This window comes from Anomalospiza imberbis, chromosome 3 (genome assembly GCF_031753505.1).
Source record: "Anomalospiza imberbis isolate Cuckoo-Finch-1a 21T00152 chromosome 3, ASM3175350v1, whole genome shotgun sequence".
Lineage (NCBI taxonomy): Eukaryota > Metazoa > Chordata > Aves > Passeriformes > Viduidae > Anomalospiza > Anomalospiza imberbis.
Window position 1 is genome coordinate 66,459,642 of NC_089683.1, and position 19,510 is coordinate 66,479,151.

Consider the following 19,510-nt stretch of genomic DNA (forward strand, 5'->3'; position numbering starts at 1 on the left):
AATAGTCACTAAAGCCAGTACCTTAGGCCTTGTGCCAAGAGAAATCTTTTATAGTACCAGAATATAATATAAGATGGATGAATGTCAAGCTAGTAAACTCAGTTTACATAAATCATCTTAAATAAGCAATAAAACAAGATAGGGTAGGAAGTTTTATAGTCTTATGAAAAGAATAATAAGGTTTTGGGGCCATCAGTTGCTTGGGATATGTTACTGACCTCAGAAAACATCATTGATCCTCTTATTATTCTTGCACTATGAATATAGTAATAAAAAATTGATTAGCCTTCTGATCTTGGAAATTAGAGTTAAAATGCAGGGAAAATAGTACATGAAAACTACCAGACAGCTTTTCCCAGAACATTTTAACTGTGAAGTTTTTGCTCTGATTTTTTGATGCTTGGTTTAGCTGCTGAGGGGGCATTTTTGTTTCGTTTTGTTTTGATTTGTTTTGTAAATGCATGCACAATTTCCCGAGTATTCTCCCCCAGTCTCAATGGGGTTCCAGAGCCCACTTTCTCCTAGCTGGGAACTGAGCCACCTTCACAGGTGCTGACAACCAACAACTGTTAGCTGGTAATAAGCAGCATAGGAAACCTTTTGCAGTTTGTACAATTTGTGGTTCTTGGGCTTGCTGATGCACAGGAATTACACTGGTTTAATGAAACATTTCTAAGCAAATCTTACACAGGATAAGCTTAAAGCAAACGATAGGCTTAACTACCATGTTGGATTTGGGTTAAGCCCCTGAAAATATTGTTTAAAATGGAATAATGTGAGTATGTCTTGATGTTGTTAAGCTTGAAGTCCATATTAAAACTTAACCCTTCCAACAACTGCTGACCAGATTCCTGTATGAGATGAGCTTCACTTGTATTAATCAATGTGCAGGAGCTTCTGATCCTTAGTCTTTTATTAAATCATAGAGGAGCCAGCTTCCAATCAGGGCTGCCAAGGCAAATGGCCAAAGGTTCACACTTCTGATAAAGAGGTTTTCCTTCCTATTTCACCACAAAAGTATTGGTTAGAAGTATGGGTTTCCTATCTGAGTCTTGAACAGACCATATTGAGCAAAATAATGATAAAATTTTCTCTTTGTTTTATAATATTTTCTTTATAAAATAAGAACTCTGATAGCCACTGCTATAATTTCTATTGTTTTCCACGTTACAGGCATGTGTAACAACAACACCTGTAGTTAAGTCAGCTTGGAGACAAAGAGTACAGAATTATAAGACCTTCTTTCAGTTCACATGACATTGGCAGACATTAGAAGTTCAAGCAGAAATTTTCCATGTCAGGACTTTGCCTGGGGCTGATTTCTTTTTTCTTTTTAAATTTAAACAAAAACCATTTTTTCCCCTGTTTCTCAAAATGAGATTACAGTAAAATTGTTCAGCCCTGATCTAAACCTTGTCTTACTTCTCAATTATTTGGAAGGAAGGACTTTACATTACAGTACAGGTATCCACATTACAGGTGAGGTATCTGTTGATAGTTTCTGCCATCATGTGGAAGATGCATATAAATTAGGCAAAACTGTGGGACTTAGAAACTTTTAGTTCATAGATGGTTTCTGCAAATACACTCCACACTGAGGAGGAAGGGACTGAGCACAACTTTTGCCCATCACAACATCAAGGCCCTTGTTAAGATCTAGAAGCAAAAATGAGAGGAAAAATGCCTCTCTCACAAGCTTGCTGACATTACCATCTTTTCCCTATTCTTTTCAGCCATGTCCAACAACTCAGACAGGCAGAGTTCAGTCAGATGAGCAGCCAGTCTGGGATCAGAAAAGCTGGACCAGCAGCCAGTCTGGGATCAGAAAAGCTGGACCAGCAGTCTGTAGTGAAGACATCTGGGTGGAGAGGTGGCTAAAAAAACTGAACTGTAAGGTGAACTGAGACAGGGATGGTGAGGGACTGGGAGGAAAGGTACTTGAGAGGTGGGGGAAAGGCAGGAAAGGTGAGTTGTGTCCAAGGGAAACTGGAGGAGGACGGAAACAAGAAGTAGAATAGGCCATGGATACTTCACTTGGGATAAAGAAACATGTTAAAACCATTTTGGAACTATTAAGTCAAGAACAGAAACTAGAAAATGCCATAATGAAAGATGTCCGCAACAGCTTCACAACCATACCATCTTATTAACACAAAGGATTTTATTTTCTCTGTAGTGTTTATTGCTGGTATTCTTCAACACAGTGAGGAAGATATCCAGAGCCTCTTTTAACTTGAGTGTGGGAGAGAGCAGTTAAGTACTGTATTAACAGACACCTGTATGTTTGCACGTCTGTACTAGTCAGAAAGGAGAGTCTTTCCAGTTTTTATCTGAAGGCGTGCATATTCTGTGGGTTTGACTCTTCCAAGAGAATTAAATTATATTATTTAGAGGGAAAACAATGAGCAGAGGGTTTGACAAAATAGGAATAAGATACTGTGAAGAGAAAAAAAGCAGAAATGTACTAAGAAGGTAAAGTATCTATGATATAGTTCCATTAAAATTTTGGATTTTAAAATTTGTAATTTTGGTACCATTTTTCTGTCCATAGACCTCTGATTAATTTATATTATTTATATAATAACTCTCAAAAATGTAGTAGATCAAACTATAGTGATTGTGGTAATTATTAAATAAATTAATCTGTTTAAAATCACCTGTTTGAAACAATGCCTTTCCTGCTGAAATGAAGAGATGATGGTGACTTTGTCTGGGTTCTGTTCCCAGCTGTGCCTTTGGTATGCTGGGCTTGTAATCAGGTATCTCTAAAAGCAGATATTTCCAAATCTAATTTCCTGTTGCAACATCATGAGAAAATGTTTGGGACACCCAAAATGCATGGCTGTTTTTTGAACATATTAATCTAAACTATTGCATCATGCAGTTCACTCCTTTGTAAAATGGTTTTAATAATCCATGTCACATAGACATGTGCTAATGTTTGGATTATACTGAGATCCAGCAAAAAAGGTTCTTCCAGGAGCTGCCTTTTTAACACTCTGTTTCTCTCCTGTACACTGCAGGCTGCGAACCCATCCCTGTAAAGTATCTCCAGTGGAGCAATATAGAGTCTATTGTGGCCGTGGTCTTTTCCTGCCTGGGGATCCTGGTCACCATGTTTGTCACCCTTATCTTTGTGCTCTACAGAGACACCCCTGTTGTCAAATCCTCCAGCCGCGAGCTCTGCTATATTATCCTGGCTGGCATCTTTCTGGGCTATGTCTGCCCTTTCACCCTTATAGCTAAACCCACCACAACGTCCTGCTACCTCCAGCGCCTTCTGGTGGGCCTCTCCTCCGCCATGTGTTATTCCGCCCTCGTGACCAAAACCAACCGCATCGCGCGCATCCTGGCGGGCAGCAAGAAGAAGATCTGTACCCGCAAGCCCCGCTTCATGAGCGCCTGGGCCCAGGTGGTCATCGCCTCAATTCTGATCAGCGTGCAGCTGACACTGGTGATCACACTGATCATCCTGGAGCCCCCCATGCCCATCCTCTCCTACCCCAGCATTAAGGAAGTTTACCTTATCTGCAACACCAGCAACCTGGGCGTCGTGGCTCCTGTGGGCTACAATGGACTCCTCATCATGAGCTGCACGTACTACGCCTTCAAGACTCGCAATGTGCCTGCCAATTTCAATGAGGCCAAGTACATTGCATTCACCATGTACACCACTTGTATCATCTGGCTGGCCTTCGTGCCCATCTATTTTGGGAGCAACTACAAGATCATCACCACCTGTTTCGCAGTGAGCCTGAGCGTGACAGTGGCTCTGGGGTGCATGTTCACTCCTAAGATGTACATCATTATAGCCAAGCCTGAGAGGAACGTCCGCAGTGCCTTCACCACCTCAGACGTGGTGCGTATGCATGTCGGGGATGGCAAGGCACCCTGCAAGTCCAACACTTTCCTCAACATATTCCGGAGAAAGAAGCCAGGGGCTGGAAATCCAAAGTAAGTGGATTGATTCCAGGTATACATCTATCTGTATATGTCCCTCTATTTGCCATCCTCTCTTGGTTGACTGTAGTCTGCTGAATAGTAAGGTATGTAATAGTTTTTCATCTCATGTGTAGAAGAGAAGGTGGAAATGACTCTTTAGTTCTAAGCCTCAGATGGATATTGACATGTTGCTCATTATCTTCTCTCCTGCTCTGAAGGCAGCCCTGTGCACAGCTCCCTCTACCTTTGGAGCAGGTCAGGCAGTGGCAGAGTGACCAAGCCCCATGGCAGCTTCATGTCTCTCCCTGTGTCACATGTGCGTGTGTACAGGGAGCTCATGCCCTGACTTGAACTTGCTCTGCATTATGTTCAAACTGAGGTGCTACTGTAGCCTTTTAGAAAAGAAATCTCTGTCTGAATGATTGTAAATCACATGTACTTGCCTAAGGCCACTGGAATGTGTGTGAAAGCTGAGGACTGAACATGTTTTCAAGGTAGTGTATTGTGACAGTCCTCATGACTGTGATTCAAAAGCACCCTCCGTGTTATCCCTGTGCTCTATTTAATACTTAGCGTTTTGAGCAATACTCTTACTCATCATCCATGTAAATCTCTCCATGTTCTCAAACTCAGCGTTGGTGTGAAAGTTGCAGAAGTAAACTGATGGTGAAAATGAACTTGCATTCACTTCTGTGGAACTTGCTATTCCTTGCTAATAATTAAAAGCAACCCAGACGCAGCAGAGTGAGAGAGAGAAATGTTACTTCAAACAGCATCTCCCTGTGAGGAGCTGTCTGAAAATTTGCATTCTTTATTATCTTACTGTTTTTTAATCTTTAAAGAAGCACCATAGGGCTACACATGAGCTTAGATTATTTTTGTCCCAATAAAAAAAATAAAAATAAAAAAGCACCAGTGGAACCTACATTTCTGAGCTTCCCAATATATTTAAAATTCAGTTAATTTCCAGTTTTTTGGGATCTGTAGGTTTCTCTGAGTGACTCAGGTTGGTTTTGATTCAGTTTGCATAAGAACCATTTTCATCTGTCCTGGTGATGGAGGCAATACTGTAGAAAACCCATGCTGTGATCAATTTTTTCTTTATGCTACTTCAGTACATTTTATTTTTTTGCTAGACAGGGGGTCAGAAGGAAAGGGAATGGAGATGTAAGTGACCCAAATACACAGCTCAGTGTGCCACAGAGGCCGCATCAAGGCTGCCGACTCCCGAGCTACACAGAGAGAGAGCAGGGACTGGCGAGCAGCCCTAGCAGCCACTACTTGCAGGGAGATAGCCAAAACCCTCTGTAGCCCAAGAGCATGAATTCCATGCAAATAGAAAGATGGAGCCTGATCCACCTTCCTCTGACTCTATGGTAGTTAGATGGGGACTCAGACATCTGTAAGAAACTAGTGTGGTGTCCCTGCAGTGGGGTTTCTGGCTAACAGTGTTGGTTTCTTTAAGCTGATGTCTGTCAAAAAGAGGACTTTTGACTATTCTAGGTCATGAGAGACTTAATAACTAATTCTCTGTCCTTCATATGCTTCTTCTACATTTATTTAAAAAAAAGAAAAAGTAATTTAAAAGATTCTAAATGTGATATACTTAGAATACAATTTTTAATAGGAGAGAATATTACATCCCGTTGAAAAGTTGAGCTTCTCCCTCATAATTGCAACCTTTAAAACTCAAACAGGCTTACCTGAGCTTTTTAGCAATTTGTTACATAATTTTAGTAAGATTTTCTTGACCTCTATGTTAAGCCTGTGTGAGTGTTATGAAGCAAAAGAGCTCTACAGAGTTTTACGTTGTTTTTCTAAACTAAAAGCTCAATGCCTAGTTAATGCCTTTTTTCCCTCAGGTTAAGCATCCATGTCTTTTATATAGCCAAATTCCCACCTCTGACCTAAACTTCTTGTGCAGTTACTGCATATCCTTCACCCAAACCAGCACAGGTGCAGAGGCACCCTGGGATTGCTGATGGAAAAGGACAGCTCTGTTCATGGGTATGAAGAACTGAAAGAAGTTTAATAGACAAACATGAAGCTTTGGAAATAAAGTCACAAGGCAAAAAAAAAAAAGGGCATTGGAGAGGTTTTTTAGCTCCTAGCTGAGTTCATTGCAAAGTTTCTGAGGAAACTGTGACAACATGAATAAAAAAGTGAGTCACCGTGGAAATCAAGAAGGAAAATGTAGAATTTGCTGCAGCCTTGTAAGCACCTAGATAACTCAAATGTGTAATCAGGTCCTTCCTGAAACAGGACTTAAAGCTACTGATACATGTTCAATGCCCACAGGAATATCTCCAGACTGATTTTCAATGGTTTTGTTTGTGGTTTTGTTTTGGTTTGGTTTTGGTTTGTTGATAGTTTTGGTTTTGTTTTGGTTTTGGGTGGGTTTCTTTATTATTTGGTTTGGTTGGTTTGTTTGTCAAACATCAAAATCTGGGATTTATTTGTGATGTTTTCAGTAATTCTAATCCCTGTAAGTATGTTGTTCTGTTTCTAGATTCTTTAATAGTCTCTCCCTGAGGCCACATTTTTCTGTCTATAAGTGGCCAGCAGTTCTGCACTCAAAAGATTTCTCTTCTAGAGGTATTAATCTATCTTCTTGTTGTACCTTCTCCCTCTTCCTAGTTTGCTTTTCTTTTTCTGCTTTTTAATTTTCATCTCTTTTTCTGTCTGTATCAAATCTCTTCTCTGCTTAATCTATTGAATTCCAATTCCTAAACAGAAAAGTTGCATCCATCTAAATTAAATTGGTGTGGAGATACAGGGTTAAATTGAATTAGTTTTAAAAATGGAAACTGGTTTACATTTACAAGGACTGATCAAACTTATATAAGCCTTCATAAAGCATTTTCATGCAATGTTGTGCTGTTAGTTTAACTAGTTTAGCTTGGGGACTAAAGCCAGTTGAGACACTCTTCCTTTCTCCTTCCTAAAGCAGAGCAAAATAATTAACCAGGGAAGTCTGCTAACATGGGATCAATTAATCAATTCAAAACATTCAGCTGTCTCTGGTGCTTACATAGAGGTCAGAAAAGTCATCTTGAAAAAGTCTGTTCCAGCTGCATTGCCAACGGAGTTTCAGTGAAAATAAATTTCTTAGTAACACTGGTCTTCACATAAATAATAAAGAACACTGCCTTTACTCATCTCACTCTCAAGATGGTATGTGCAATCTTGAGGATTTGAACTCTCTCTTATTTTGATTGAGTTAAACTATGAGCAATTACAACAAACATTGTTTTTCATAGAGCTGGTTGGGAATTTTCCAGTGGAATATATATATTTTCTATCAGAAAACTATTTCAACAAAAGCCTTTCAAAATGCTTCATAGAATTGGCCTTTGCTGGTAAGCATTTACCCTGGGCCAGGGGGACATTCTTTTCTCCCATCGAGAGAGGAAGACATTGGGAAATCATGAGGGAATCTTACCCCAACAGTTAAAGCACTCATTTAGGCTAAGTGCCTCTCCTTCATTTCCCAGGTAGATGATCTATAACTGGATTATGCACTGTCCAGGGAAGGTCTCCTTTCTGTAAGTTCTTGTCCAGCAGTATTTTGGAACAGAGTAAAAAATATTGTGGAGCAAACTCTAGGGAAATACTTTGTATTGTGAGAGAGAGCTTGAATCTGGGTCTGAAGGATCCCTCGTGTCTTCAGTACCAAACAACTGTCTTTCTTTCCCTCTTGTCAAATGAATACTTAAATATGTACAAAAAATGGAGCAGCTCCATCAGGAGAGATGAAGAGAGAGAGAGATATATGCTGCTTGTGTTGAAGCTTTGTGGGGACATTTACTGTTTGTTCGCTGCTTGAAGGTATTACAAAATCCTGGCTGTTATAGGATGATGGCATAGCAGCTTTTGTTAGGAGAGTCTTTTGCATCTATTTTTTATTTTTTCCAGATGTGAGACGGAAACATTTGTGTATGGACCTTGCTGTGATCTTAAGCCTACTTCTTGGTCTCAGAAGTTATTTTGGTCTATGAGGGTGAATGAGCTTGAAGAGAAGGACACTTTTACAGTGCCTGAACAATCCCTTCCCTTCTGTAGTACATGAAGGAAAAAAAAAAAACAAAACAAAACAAACAAAAAAAAACAAACGGTGACACTACTTCAGATGCTGATTCTGATGAGGGTTCAGGAAATGCTTTCTCCAGGAGTGCTGCAGGAGTCACCGCAGGAAGAAAGTTAATTTTGTGTCTTTGGGTAACAAGCTGCAGGTGTGGCAGTGATGCTTATCTGTTCCCTCAGTCTTCATATATAAATTATTTTAAATTTATGGTTGAGACCCCATGTCTGGACACCATTTTAGTGCATTTTGAATCAGAGTAAATATTTAGTTGTCAATATACATTATATAGTAAAATCTGAGTTAATACAAAGCCAATTAGCAAGACTCACTGAATGGCCAGGACTCCATATTAATGCAGAGGCTACCTGCTTTCCCCTTGTAATTTTAGTATATTTGCATTCAATTATTTTTCATCCAGCTGTCTGCCTTTAGAAATGAATAGCTAATTTAAAGTACTTCCAAACATGTAATTTATCTTTTTCACATATTTCAGCAGTCCATGCCTCTAAACTGCTGTCACAGGCATCCAGTGACTTGGGCCATGGATCTCTCAAATGTGATTTGTTTTATTCCAATGAAAATTTGCAGACAACCCAACATCCCGTAGTAACTTCTTCCTGCTTCCCTTTGTCCTTTCTCCCTCTGTGCTGGCTCCCACATACAGTTTTTGAACTGAGAACTAGGGTTCTCAGTAACCTCTAGTAACACATGGCTTAAGGAACCACCTGCTTTTTTGTCTTGCCAGCTTTAAAATTATCTCTAGGTATTCTGAAGTTAATGTTTCTCTTCAAACTGACTTGCTGAGTTGCCATTTCATCTTGAGCAAGCTGTACTGACAAGCCATGCTCATTTCCCTTGGCTATTCACAGTCCACAAAGGCTTTTGGGCTCTTGACCTCCTTCAAAGTCTCCCACAGACACATGGTGAGGGGAATCTTAGCAGAAGTATGTCCAGAAGATTTTGTTTCACTGGTTTTCATGATGGTGGGAGGAGTCACATGTACAGTGAAGCATGGCAAGACTTGGAGCTTCCACACACAGAGAGTAAATGTTCAGCACGCTCTGCTGCAGTTGCTCAAATGTAGATATTTTACAGCCTGTCACTTAATCCAGCCTAACAGCCCTGTCACAGAAATAGGTGCTCAGGAGTACTCCATCTTCTCACTATTATGTTATTATTCTGCACAGTCAATATTCTATCTTTAAGCAGGGGTTATAGAGGCAAGGAGGGAGAGAGCAAAGTGTGAACAGAATACATGAAAGCACTTCTGATATAAGTCAAACACTGCCTTTTGTCCTGATCTCTGCAGGCTGAAGTAGGTGAAATCGAAACAAACCAATCTATCTCAACCTGGCAACAGCCACAGTGGGAATTTTTCCCTTGGTCTAGCTAAAACTTCTGAAACAAGTAGGCTTAGTGGAAAGTGCAAACAGGCTTAATAATTACTGTTCACCATTGTACCTACTTTTGTAAAAGAGATATATTAAATCCTATGCTTCAGGACACAAGCCCAATGTGAGAAGTATTTTCTTTGGTCCTGAAGCGTGTCATCCAGCCTGCAGCACACAATAATTATCTTTAAATGCTTCTTATACAGATTAGCATCTTGTGTAGTTTTATCTTCCTACAACAGTGCCAAACCAGTATAAAGACAATTGCTGAATCTGTTAGGAGATGGTAGACTACCTTGCTTTGCAATTTAGAAAACGGATGCAGTGGGTAAACTTCTTGTGTCCTGCACTAGTATTGCAGACACAATAAGACAGACCCTAATTTTTACCATTAAAGACCTTGGAAAATACCACATTACAAGGGATTTTCAAGAAGACCCTTAGGCCTGCTTTGCCTGCACAGCCATCCTACTGAAGCTTAACCCAGAGGGAAATGGCATATTATGAAAGAGAATTTTGGAACAGCAGCAAGGATGTGAGCTTCTGCCAGTGGGAAATTATACAGAGGTTGAAAAGAAAAAAAAATGGCAAAGTTGTACAGGACAGATAAGGTTGTTTATTTAAACAATTTGTTGCTGTATAACTGATCTCTCCATTAACCTCCAATAAAAAGCTGACACCCACAACCTGGTTTTGGGGATGACTCTCTCGGGCAGTGGCACTGTGGGGCACAAGGGGCTGTGCTGGCCCATGGCTTTGAGGCTCCCAGCTCCCAACCATGGCATGGGGCTCCAAAACCACTGGACATTTGGTTCACCCTTGCATCATACTCAGGGCATATCATGGAGGAGGAGTCTGCTTCCTTCACAGGTTGTTGCAGATGTGGCAGCTCTAGAATGGCTCCTGGTGACACAGCTGTCACTGGGAAGGCAGGTGGCACCCTGGCCTGGCCTGATTCATCTTCCCGTTTCAGCCCTCCTTAACATTTATCCAGCTTCTGTATTCAGTGTAGTCCTTCACCCTTTTCTGAGTGTCTTTTTGGGAAAGTCTCTTGCATGCTCACAAAGGATAGCTGAGGGTATTAATGCCAAACATCTCTCTCCCAGCAGTTGGTATGTTTGCTGGTTTTGCTGGGCTGTTTACTGGTCTTAAACCATGAAAGATTTTGCAGACACATAGCACTGTGACATGTAACAACTCTTACCCAGTTCTCTTGTGGATGTGATGTGAATTTTATGTAAGAAAATACAACAAACCCAGTCAAGCTGTTCTGTCCTTCTCAGTATATTGATTTAAGTGAATATTTAAAACTCCCAGAAGACATGGTTCCAAAGAGACTCTTAGAACCAACGTTAAAGAACTGGGAAGAAACAAAAAGTAACGGGAGTGTGAAACGTAACATTCCAATAACAATCTCCTCTAGCCCCGCTGCAGGGTTTCTCTGTTAAATTTGATCTATGTAATTATATCTAATATTGTCTTCCATTACCTTGAATTTGCATTTGATTATGATACACATATATTGTAGTGCTGGCCCATAGACCAAAAATAAAATACAAAATAAAGGATAAAAGACTCTCAGATATCACTTCCAGCCTTACATTCTATCTCATTTAAATAACTACTAAAAGCCACATTTCTTTAAAAACTAGGCATAGCATATGCACATATCAAATTATATACCAAATTGTCTATCTGTGTGTGTGTGTGTGTGCAAAATAACCAGTCTGGTGATAGTGGGTTTTTTAATTCTTCTAATGAGAAATAAGGGGCATAGCTGCATAAAGCACCACAGGTTTTCCTTGCAAATTATACCAGCTAAAGGGAGTCCCAGCTCATGCATAGCTGATCACATGCCATTCCTAAAACAAGATGAGGAGAAGTGGACAAAAATACATACTATGATTGGGATGTTTGTGATCAAGCAAAACCAAATATCTCAGTCCTCTGGGCTTGCTTCCACGGCCAAAGAGAGGCTGTCTGAGACTATATTTTCGAGAAATAACTTGGAAAATCTCTGAGGTTCTGCAGTGGCTCCCCAGTAAGAACAGTGGGGATAAACCCCCTTCAGACAAAACCCAGGTTATACTGAATAAGTTTACAGGATACGTTGTCTGCACCCTGTGCTCCCATCCAGACTTCTGCCTCTTTATCACCAGTCAGAGCCACATGTTATGTGCATGGCCCCTTTTAAATGAGAGGGCTGTTGTGTAAGTTTCTATGCAATTTCCTCCCTTTCTCAGAACTTCCCAGTCTATGGCAGTTTTACCACACTCGTTTCGGGGGTGGGCACAACTTTGTTCTCCCAGGAGATTTTGATAGGACATCTATCCAAGGCACGGTCTCTGAGTCCAGCCTGGTTCTTGCAAAGGACTGCTGGAGAACTTCACTTTACTACTCCTCCTCTTGTTTTGCAGCTCTCAAGATGCTGAATCACAAAATGTTTTTCTGCTTGGGGGCACTGCTGTAGCACTAGGCAGGTTTGTTGAATGAATCTCAATACTTAAGCACAATGACAGAAAGATACAGAGTCACATCAGAGGGGAGCTTTGTGATTATGTACCGTAATCTCTGCTTCCTGACTGAGGGGAAGCAAAGGCAGCACTACAGAAATCCTGGGAAAAGTTAGTATCTTTCTTGGCATAAACCACAGGAATAAGGACACCACTTAAAATTTAATTTCTTGCTTGACTGGATCACTTATTACATTTCCTTGTATTTTGGTATGTCTATACATTATTCATATCCACTTAGGATGCTGCAAATGTGCATCAACTCATTAGTGAGTGATACAAACAATTGTGTTCCCATGTAGGGAATAAGCAAGTGCTGTCTATCTGCTTAGCACCACACTCGCACATTGTTTTGGTTACAATTGTCTCTGTGAGAGAATTAAGGAAGAAAACTTCACCTTTAAAGAGTGCCAGATACATAAATAGATGTTGAAGGTTACATCCAGTTAAGCACCTAAAACCCCGGATCTTTCTCTATATTTCATATGAAAATCAAATTCCAGCTCTCATAAGCACACCCTTAGGAAAAAAAAAAAAAAACAATCCCCAAACCCATGTTGTGTGTAAGTGTTGCTCTGAAATATAAAATGGAAATGGAATGAAGAACTAATACAAGTCTTCTAGAGGTCACTTGAACATTTTTTAAGTCAAGAATGCCATTTACCGCCTTTCTTTTCTCACAGTGTTATGTTTCAGCCCATGCCACTGCTGCTTACCTTACCTCAGCAGAAACTAAGAGAGCTGTGACATTGCACAAACACGTGATAATTCATGTAAAAACACTTGCTAGAATAAACCACTTATTCTGCAGTGGTCTCTGAGCCACCTTGTGATTTCATACATCTTTGAGCTAATTTAGGGGTGAAAAAATTTGGGTACTGAAGGGTATCATGTGGATCACTGATATTCTTTATAAATAACAACAGGAATATAAAACAGCAGAAGTATTATACACAGTTAATACTGGAGTTTGTTTTTCCCCTCAAATTAAGACATCTGAAAAATACTTTTGATTCATCCCAACAATTCGGTGCAAAGTTACTAATGTGAAATGCAGAACTAGTGCTTATTTATTTAATCCTTTTCCTTGCTTAGGGACACATAAGAGGTACATAAGAGCCCAAGAAGGGGACAACACTTGCATGTCTTCTCTTTCACTGTTGTGGAAGGCATTTTGCATTCTGGCTTGTCCACCAAGTTTATCCCTTCTTGTGATGAACTCTCCCCTTTGTTTAGGGATGCCTCACAAAGCAAAACACCACAAGACAAACTGCAGATGTTATGATCACATGCTGACAAAGCATCTGATTTTTAGCCAGACTCTATAATTCACAAATTAATCCTATCCCCAGCGAGAGAAGGTGGTCTGTGTCTGTTAAGGGAATGTAGGTGGGTATGGTTCTACACCCTCTCAGAAATAAAATCTGCAGATTCAGACATGTTCATTTACAAATACATGTGTTTGGATATGATGGATATGGCAAAGGAAAGGCTAACTTCTGGTGCACTACTCAGTCCAAAATCTGGATGTAGTCTTTGCTAAAGGTCTGGCCTTCAGACGTGTGTAATGGGCAACTTGTCTTCTTATATTTTTGTTCGTGGGGTTTTAAGAGTTTGTAAAGGGAAGAGTGAGGAATTAAAAAAAATCTCTTTCTTGGCTTTCTGCTTGACTTCTTTCTTTCTTTTTTTTTTTTTTAGCTAGTATGGTAGTGAGGCTTTTTTCACTTGTCTTCTAATTCTGTTTTCCCTCTGTCCCAAATACACTGAAAACTATTCACACCCAGAGCAGAGACCTGACCACATTCCCCTCTGTTCTCTGTATTCTTACCTCTGTGCCTCAAGGACACTGAATGGGCAAATTCTTCATTGTCAGATCTCTTTTAGGGTTTTCAGACCAAGATATACCTGTAGAACAGACTCCACCACACAGAAGACATACACTGTCAAAGAATCACTAATAAACATAGCCAGCATGAGAGGCTAGGTTCTCTACTGTACCAGAGGACTCTAAGAAACCACTTTCAGCGTGGGTTGAAAGTATATTGTATCAATATAACATTCCCCCCCACACTAAAGTTGTGAAAGGACTATTTAATTTTGAAATAACAAGTCAACTAATTCTTCAGAGCATATATGTGCTCTGGCATTCAGCCTCCCACACCTGACAAACATAGGTTAAAAGTCATTATCACTGTAAACAGCTAACAATTGTGCAGGCTGAAAGAAATCACACAATTTGTCACTTTAAAGCCCACTTGACAACTAAAAACTCCAGGTTTCTTGTTAGTTCATTATAGATAATTTACCATTTCTAGCTTATTGCTTCAGTTTATTTCCTCTTAAGCTGTTTTCCCTTCTCTGCTCTCTGTGGTTCTTTTGTGGTGTAAAGGATGTGGCTTTCTTCCACCCTATAAAACTATAACTATCCTTACAAAAAGGAGAAAAGAAAAGAAAATTAGTTGCTGTCTGCTGGATTCCTTGAGCCTGATTTCAAGGTCAGATAAACACTAATGTCAGCACCAGAGAAGCTGTCCCTGGTACCCATGGTTTGGGGAACAGGGGGTAAGAGTTGTCCCCTTCAGCAGCAAACTATTAGTTTAGCAAAGCTGTGCTGCAGCACCACAGAGCAGAGATGTCAAAGCTGATCATAAACTCTATCAAAACAAGTGCCCCTTGATCTGATTATAGCAACTCTTCACTAGTCAATTGTTTGCTGGTGTTTGCAATTTCATTCTGATCAGTCCCAGAGAATCACAGGTTCAGTTTAAATAACCATCTACAAGCCACCTTCTAGTTAGTAGATCCTCCTTCTCTTTACACAACACTATTAATCTTTCCTCATCCTTGGTGTATTAAAGCCAGGAATCATCACACTTTTTTACTTAAGAGTTCTTGTTAGTTTTCCCCTCTATTTGAATGGATTTTTTTTTTTTTTGTATTATCTTCTGGCCATTTATTTTTGTGGCACAACCCAAATCTTCAGGTGGTTCCACTCAGCCTGCACTGACTGGCTTGCAAGCCTTGCCTTCCCAGAGAATGGATTGTCTAGAAATTGGGACTTATTTCACATTTCTCATATTTTTGCATCTCAAAGCCCCCCAGACAAGTTAACTAACCAGACAACCAACACACTCAGGAAACAACCAATCACACCAAAGAAAGCAAATCACACAGTCTGTGGAAACCCCTACAGAGGGATTATCTACCTCGAGCAGACGGACAAGGACTGACAGGGAGCTACACCTGAAAGTGCAGCCACCCGCAGACAGTGCCCAGTGAGCAGATGAGGCGTGTGGGTGGCACCAGCCCCGCTGAGTCGTGGGCTCCGGCAGCTTTGTTTGTGGGCTCTGGCAGCTTTGTTTGTGGGCTCAGCGGGGTGGAGCACAGGACTGCGTGGGTGTGCAGTCGCAGCTCATGCGCCTGGGCACTACAGCCTCTGGTGGAGCACAAAGTGTGGTCCCAGGCATCTCTGTGCTCCCCAGCCAGTCCTTCCTCCTTTACCTTCCTATATCCTCTGAAACATAGGGCTATATACATTTCTTAATCCTTAGTGTTATATAAGTTATCTCAAAAATTTCTCCTACCACCATCCCAAACAACCAAGAGACTTTCCTGCAGCTACTTTGGGCTATCATAGCCTGTAAATCCACAAATGCTTTAAGCTGCCCTAAGCCAGAACTGACACTCAAAGCCTTCCTTTATCCCGTGCCATCACTTTGCCTATGGAGGGACAAGAACCTGGACAGCCACACTGTGAACACAAATTGGGAAATAAGAGGTTTTGTTTTTTTTTTTTTTTTCTCCTTTCTTTTTCTGGCATAACTGTGACCCAGATTAGTTGTCTCTGTTGTTCCCTGCCAGATGATTGAATAATTCGCCAAGGGTTGTGCTGACACAGAGGAGAAGATGTAGCAGCAGAAGGGAGCAACTGGGGAGGGCCAGAGCACTCCCCCAGCACACAGCTGGCTCCTGCTGCCCTGGGGTGACCTGAAGTGCACACAGCCTTTGCTCCATCTTCACTATCCAGCTCAGCGCCAGGTCTTTCTGGGCATTCTTCTGGGATTATGTTCTCCTTGGTGACCTTGACCCTTCTGTCCTCTTCAGCAGATGCTCACACCTCAACAGAAAGGGTGTGCCATGAAATCCCTCCTGCTTCTCAGTCCTCTATGGGTAATAATTATCCATATGCCTCACTCTACTGGGTGAGGGTGAATAACCCTGTAGACTTGTACTGCTCTTTGCACCATGGCTCTTTAATTACTCTCCAAAACTAGTTGCTGTGCCATTGATTAGAATAATTAATTTAAAACCCAGAGAAATTATTTCCAGACATCACTTAGACTGTATGCAGGACTTGTGTTTAAAAAATTAAATTGTACCAAGAATCTGTTCATCTTCCCAACTTCATCTGTTGTCTTGGTCCTAGCTATCAGTTCCTAGCTCATATGAAAGGCATTGAAAATTCAGCTCCTCATCCTTCAGGAAAAGGACATAGCCTTGCTTCTTTTTATGTAGATGTCTTTTGATCCAGCCATGACAACTGTACATAAAACCTAACCTTTCAAAGAGAACATGTTTCTTCTTAGGAAGATGCTAGAACTGGAGAGGCATGAGGCTCTGGGATGAGTTTAGTTGAACACCTTAGTGGTCTGGTTCTGCACACGAGGTTTGCTTACCTTCCCAGTCACCTTGCAGACTGCTGGAGCATTGAGGAAGTGAAATGCAGGCCAGAAAGTTTCTGGTGTTGCTGAGATATTCCTTGGAAGTGCAGAGGGCAAGCAGTCTGAGTGTTGGAGCACAGTACAAGTCTTCTCCTTTCCTGTACTAAAGCTAGGGGTTATATATAAGTTCTTAAAAATGAGGAGTTTATTCAGGGCTATCACTTAACTACCCTTGAATATCCTCCCCACTTTACTTTCTTCCTAATGTTGTTGATATTCAGTTGTTTCAAATGAGATTGTACAAATTCTGGTGATATGCTATTCTATAACTTTTTCACTTGGGGAATTAGAAAGATTTTTTACAGCTTGGAGTACATCTAGGATGGAGGATCTCTGACCATGACTTCAAATGATAAATAGCACAGTGTACTGCATCTCAATTTTCTTGGGCACCAGATAGATTCACTCTGTTTTGGGAGTCTGATTGAGCAGAGAGAATAATTCCAGAGCAGAAGGTGAATGTTTCTAGTTTCGCAGCTGTACAGATATAAAACATTGCAGATAGGAATTTACACTTCCTATAATCCTGACACAGCTGTTTGCCGCATGGGATGATTCATTTACACTTAAGAGGAAAACTGGTGGCAAGAGCGATTCTTCCCTCTGATGCTTTATATTCCTCACTGCAAATTTCAACAGGCTTGTTACCTACCCTGTTCTGAATGACTAGCCAGAAGCATTTTTCTGCTTCAAAGAACATAAAGTAAAGCAATTAAGACACTTCTTTCAGGAACCCTCTTCACTGCCACCCTGCTTCCTCTGCCAGACTCCCTGTTATTGCACCCAGGGGTTCCTTATAAAGCAACTCAGACACTTTCATGATGGTATGCCAGCTCTTTGTTCAAATGCACAGAAGATCCATCCTGCCTCTGGGCTCAGGATACAAATAACTACTCAGCAGGAATTGCCCTTGAGAAGACTGCCCTCAAAATGACTCATTAATCCTCATATTGTAAAGATGGGCAGAGTATCTAATGTTTTATAACCACAGAAATATATGTGAATTGCCATTACTGCCTGCAAGGCTAGGAGAAAGAAGCAGAGATACATTGCCATCATTAAACATAAAAGAAAAAAAAAAGGTATAGAGATCTGGGCATTAATCCTGAATCACAGCTCTGCAGTATTAGCACACACTACTAGGAAGATAAAAGAAAGCCTACAAGGATGCTTCATATTCAATGCATCAAAAGTGTTTATTATTATTATTTACACAATTGACATTGATTTGATAATTGGAAAACAATTCACTGAAATACTGTCAACATATGTACTACATTTCCCATACTATAAATCTAAATTTCACTATAAATTCAAATTCTACTGAAGCATGAACCCTGAGATTTAGGTGATTTCTGCTATGTATATGCTGTGTATCACCATGTGGGGATCACCCTTGACCTTGATCAAAAGGCAGACCACTGCTTTGATGGAGCTTGGCAGCACTTTAACAACAACAACCTCCTCCAGAATGCAAACCTGGCCAGGCATTTGGGGATTGCATACTCTTTTAAATATAACATCTGTGTCTGATTTTAGCTGAGGAGAACAGCTGCAATCACAGTAAGAGAAGAGTTTGCTGTATTTTGAAAATATTTTGAAGCATTTTGAACTGCTTGAGGAAGCAGGCTTCTATCTTCCTTTCTCTTAGGAGGATTTCATAACCAGACCAACAGATGCCCAGAGCTTGGAGAGCAAACTGCTCTGAACTCACTACAGGGATATATATTAATATGAAAAAGTACAAAGGGGGTGCAGCTAAGTAACCCATAAGTGACAGCAAATGGCAGCAGCTGAGGAATGACGGCTGCCAAAGCCTGTTGACTCAGCCAAGCCATGTTCTGAAACAAAAGTCTTCCACCTTTTCCATGATCCTAAGCAGGGCTGTCTGTGGCCATGTGCCCTCCATTGAGTGTACAACACTGCATGTGTGTGAAATACATTTAGCTCTGGGTTTTTCCCTCAGATAATCAACTGTGTGTTGCTACTTGTTTTGTAAAATTACCTTCTGTGACTGAACAAAAAGCACAGGAAGTAGAAAGCTCTTATTCTCTCAATTGATTCAGAAAAATGGAAGACTGTAGAAATGCTGAATATTCTGTCTAATCAGAAGCCTAATAATCCCTGTGACTTTAATAAGGTACAGGAGAGAGCATGCTAACTAAGTTCCTAGTCATGATCACTTTTAAATGTTCAAATCTCAGTGATCTCATTACTGGTAAGGAATTTAATTTTTCTAGAGGCTTCAAAGTAATCAGGTTGGCAAAATTGTTCAGCAGAATGTCTTATTTGTGTTTTATTCATAATAGTGCAGAAGTCATCTCAAGGCATCTACTGCTCCCAAATGGGTATGCATGTGTTCTGTGTACATCATGCCATGCTCCTGTGCTTTAGTACGTGGTGAGAAGAATGGCTTGTTCGGCTCATGTGCTGAGTATGTAGTACATGCACACACCATCCATGAATCTGTCATTTGGAGGTACACAGAAGTCTGGCAAGCATGCACTATGACTGTTTGATGGGGAGAAATGCTGAATTTCAATTTGCATTTTATTTGCAATACTATGATGATTTTACATTTTTTTTTCAGAAATTCAGTGATACATTCCATGAGCAAAAATACATGAGATTTTTGTCAAAGCACGCGCTTGTGTGTATATTATTTTTATTGATACTGGGGAAGACAAATGAGAATTTGCATCTGCTTGACAGGGCAAGGAAGAAAAGAGAAATTAAATGGAAATCATCCTATATTAACAGCCCAAACTGCAATCTGCAATTCTGTATTGAATTACCATTGCAGATATAGTACTTAGGAGACTATTCATTTTGTGTCTACCTCAATAAACCCAGTGCTTC

The 19,510-nt window shown here is 40.5% G+C and overlaps 1 protein-coding gene across 7 annotated transcripts in view; it reads left to right on the plus strand.

The window, feature by feature from the left end:
• Positions 1-19,510, plus strand: part of GRM1 (glutamate metabotropic receptor 1) — a 179,368-nt gene that overhangs the window by 144,978 nt on the left and 14,880 nt on the right. For 5 of the 7 annotated variants that reach the window (XM_068184887.1, XM_068184886.1, XM_068184883.1 and 2 more), the window contains exon 8: positions 3,024-3,954. In XM_068184887.1, the coding sequence (XP_068040988.1) occupies positions 3,024-3,954 (931 nt within the window). Of the gene's footprint in view, positions 1-3,023; positions 3,955-18,960; positions 19,000-19,510 lie in introns of all 7 variants that reach the window. The other 2 variants (XM_068184885.1, XM_068184884.1) reach the window with 1 other exon arrangement.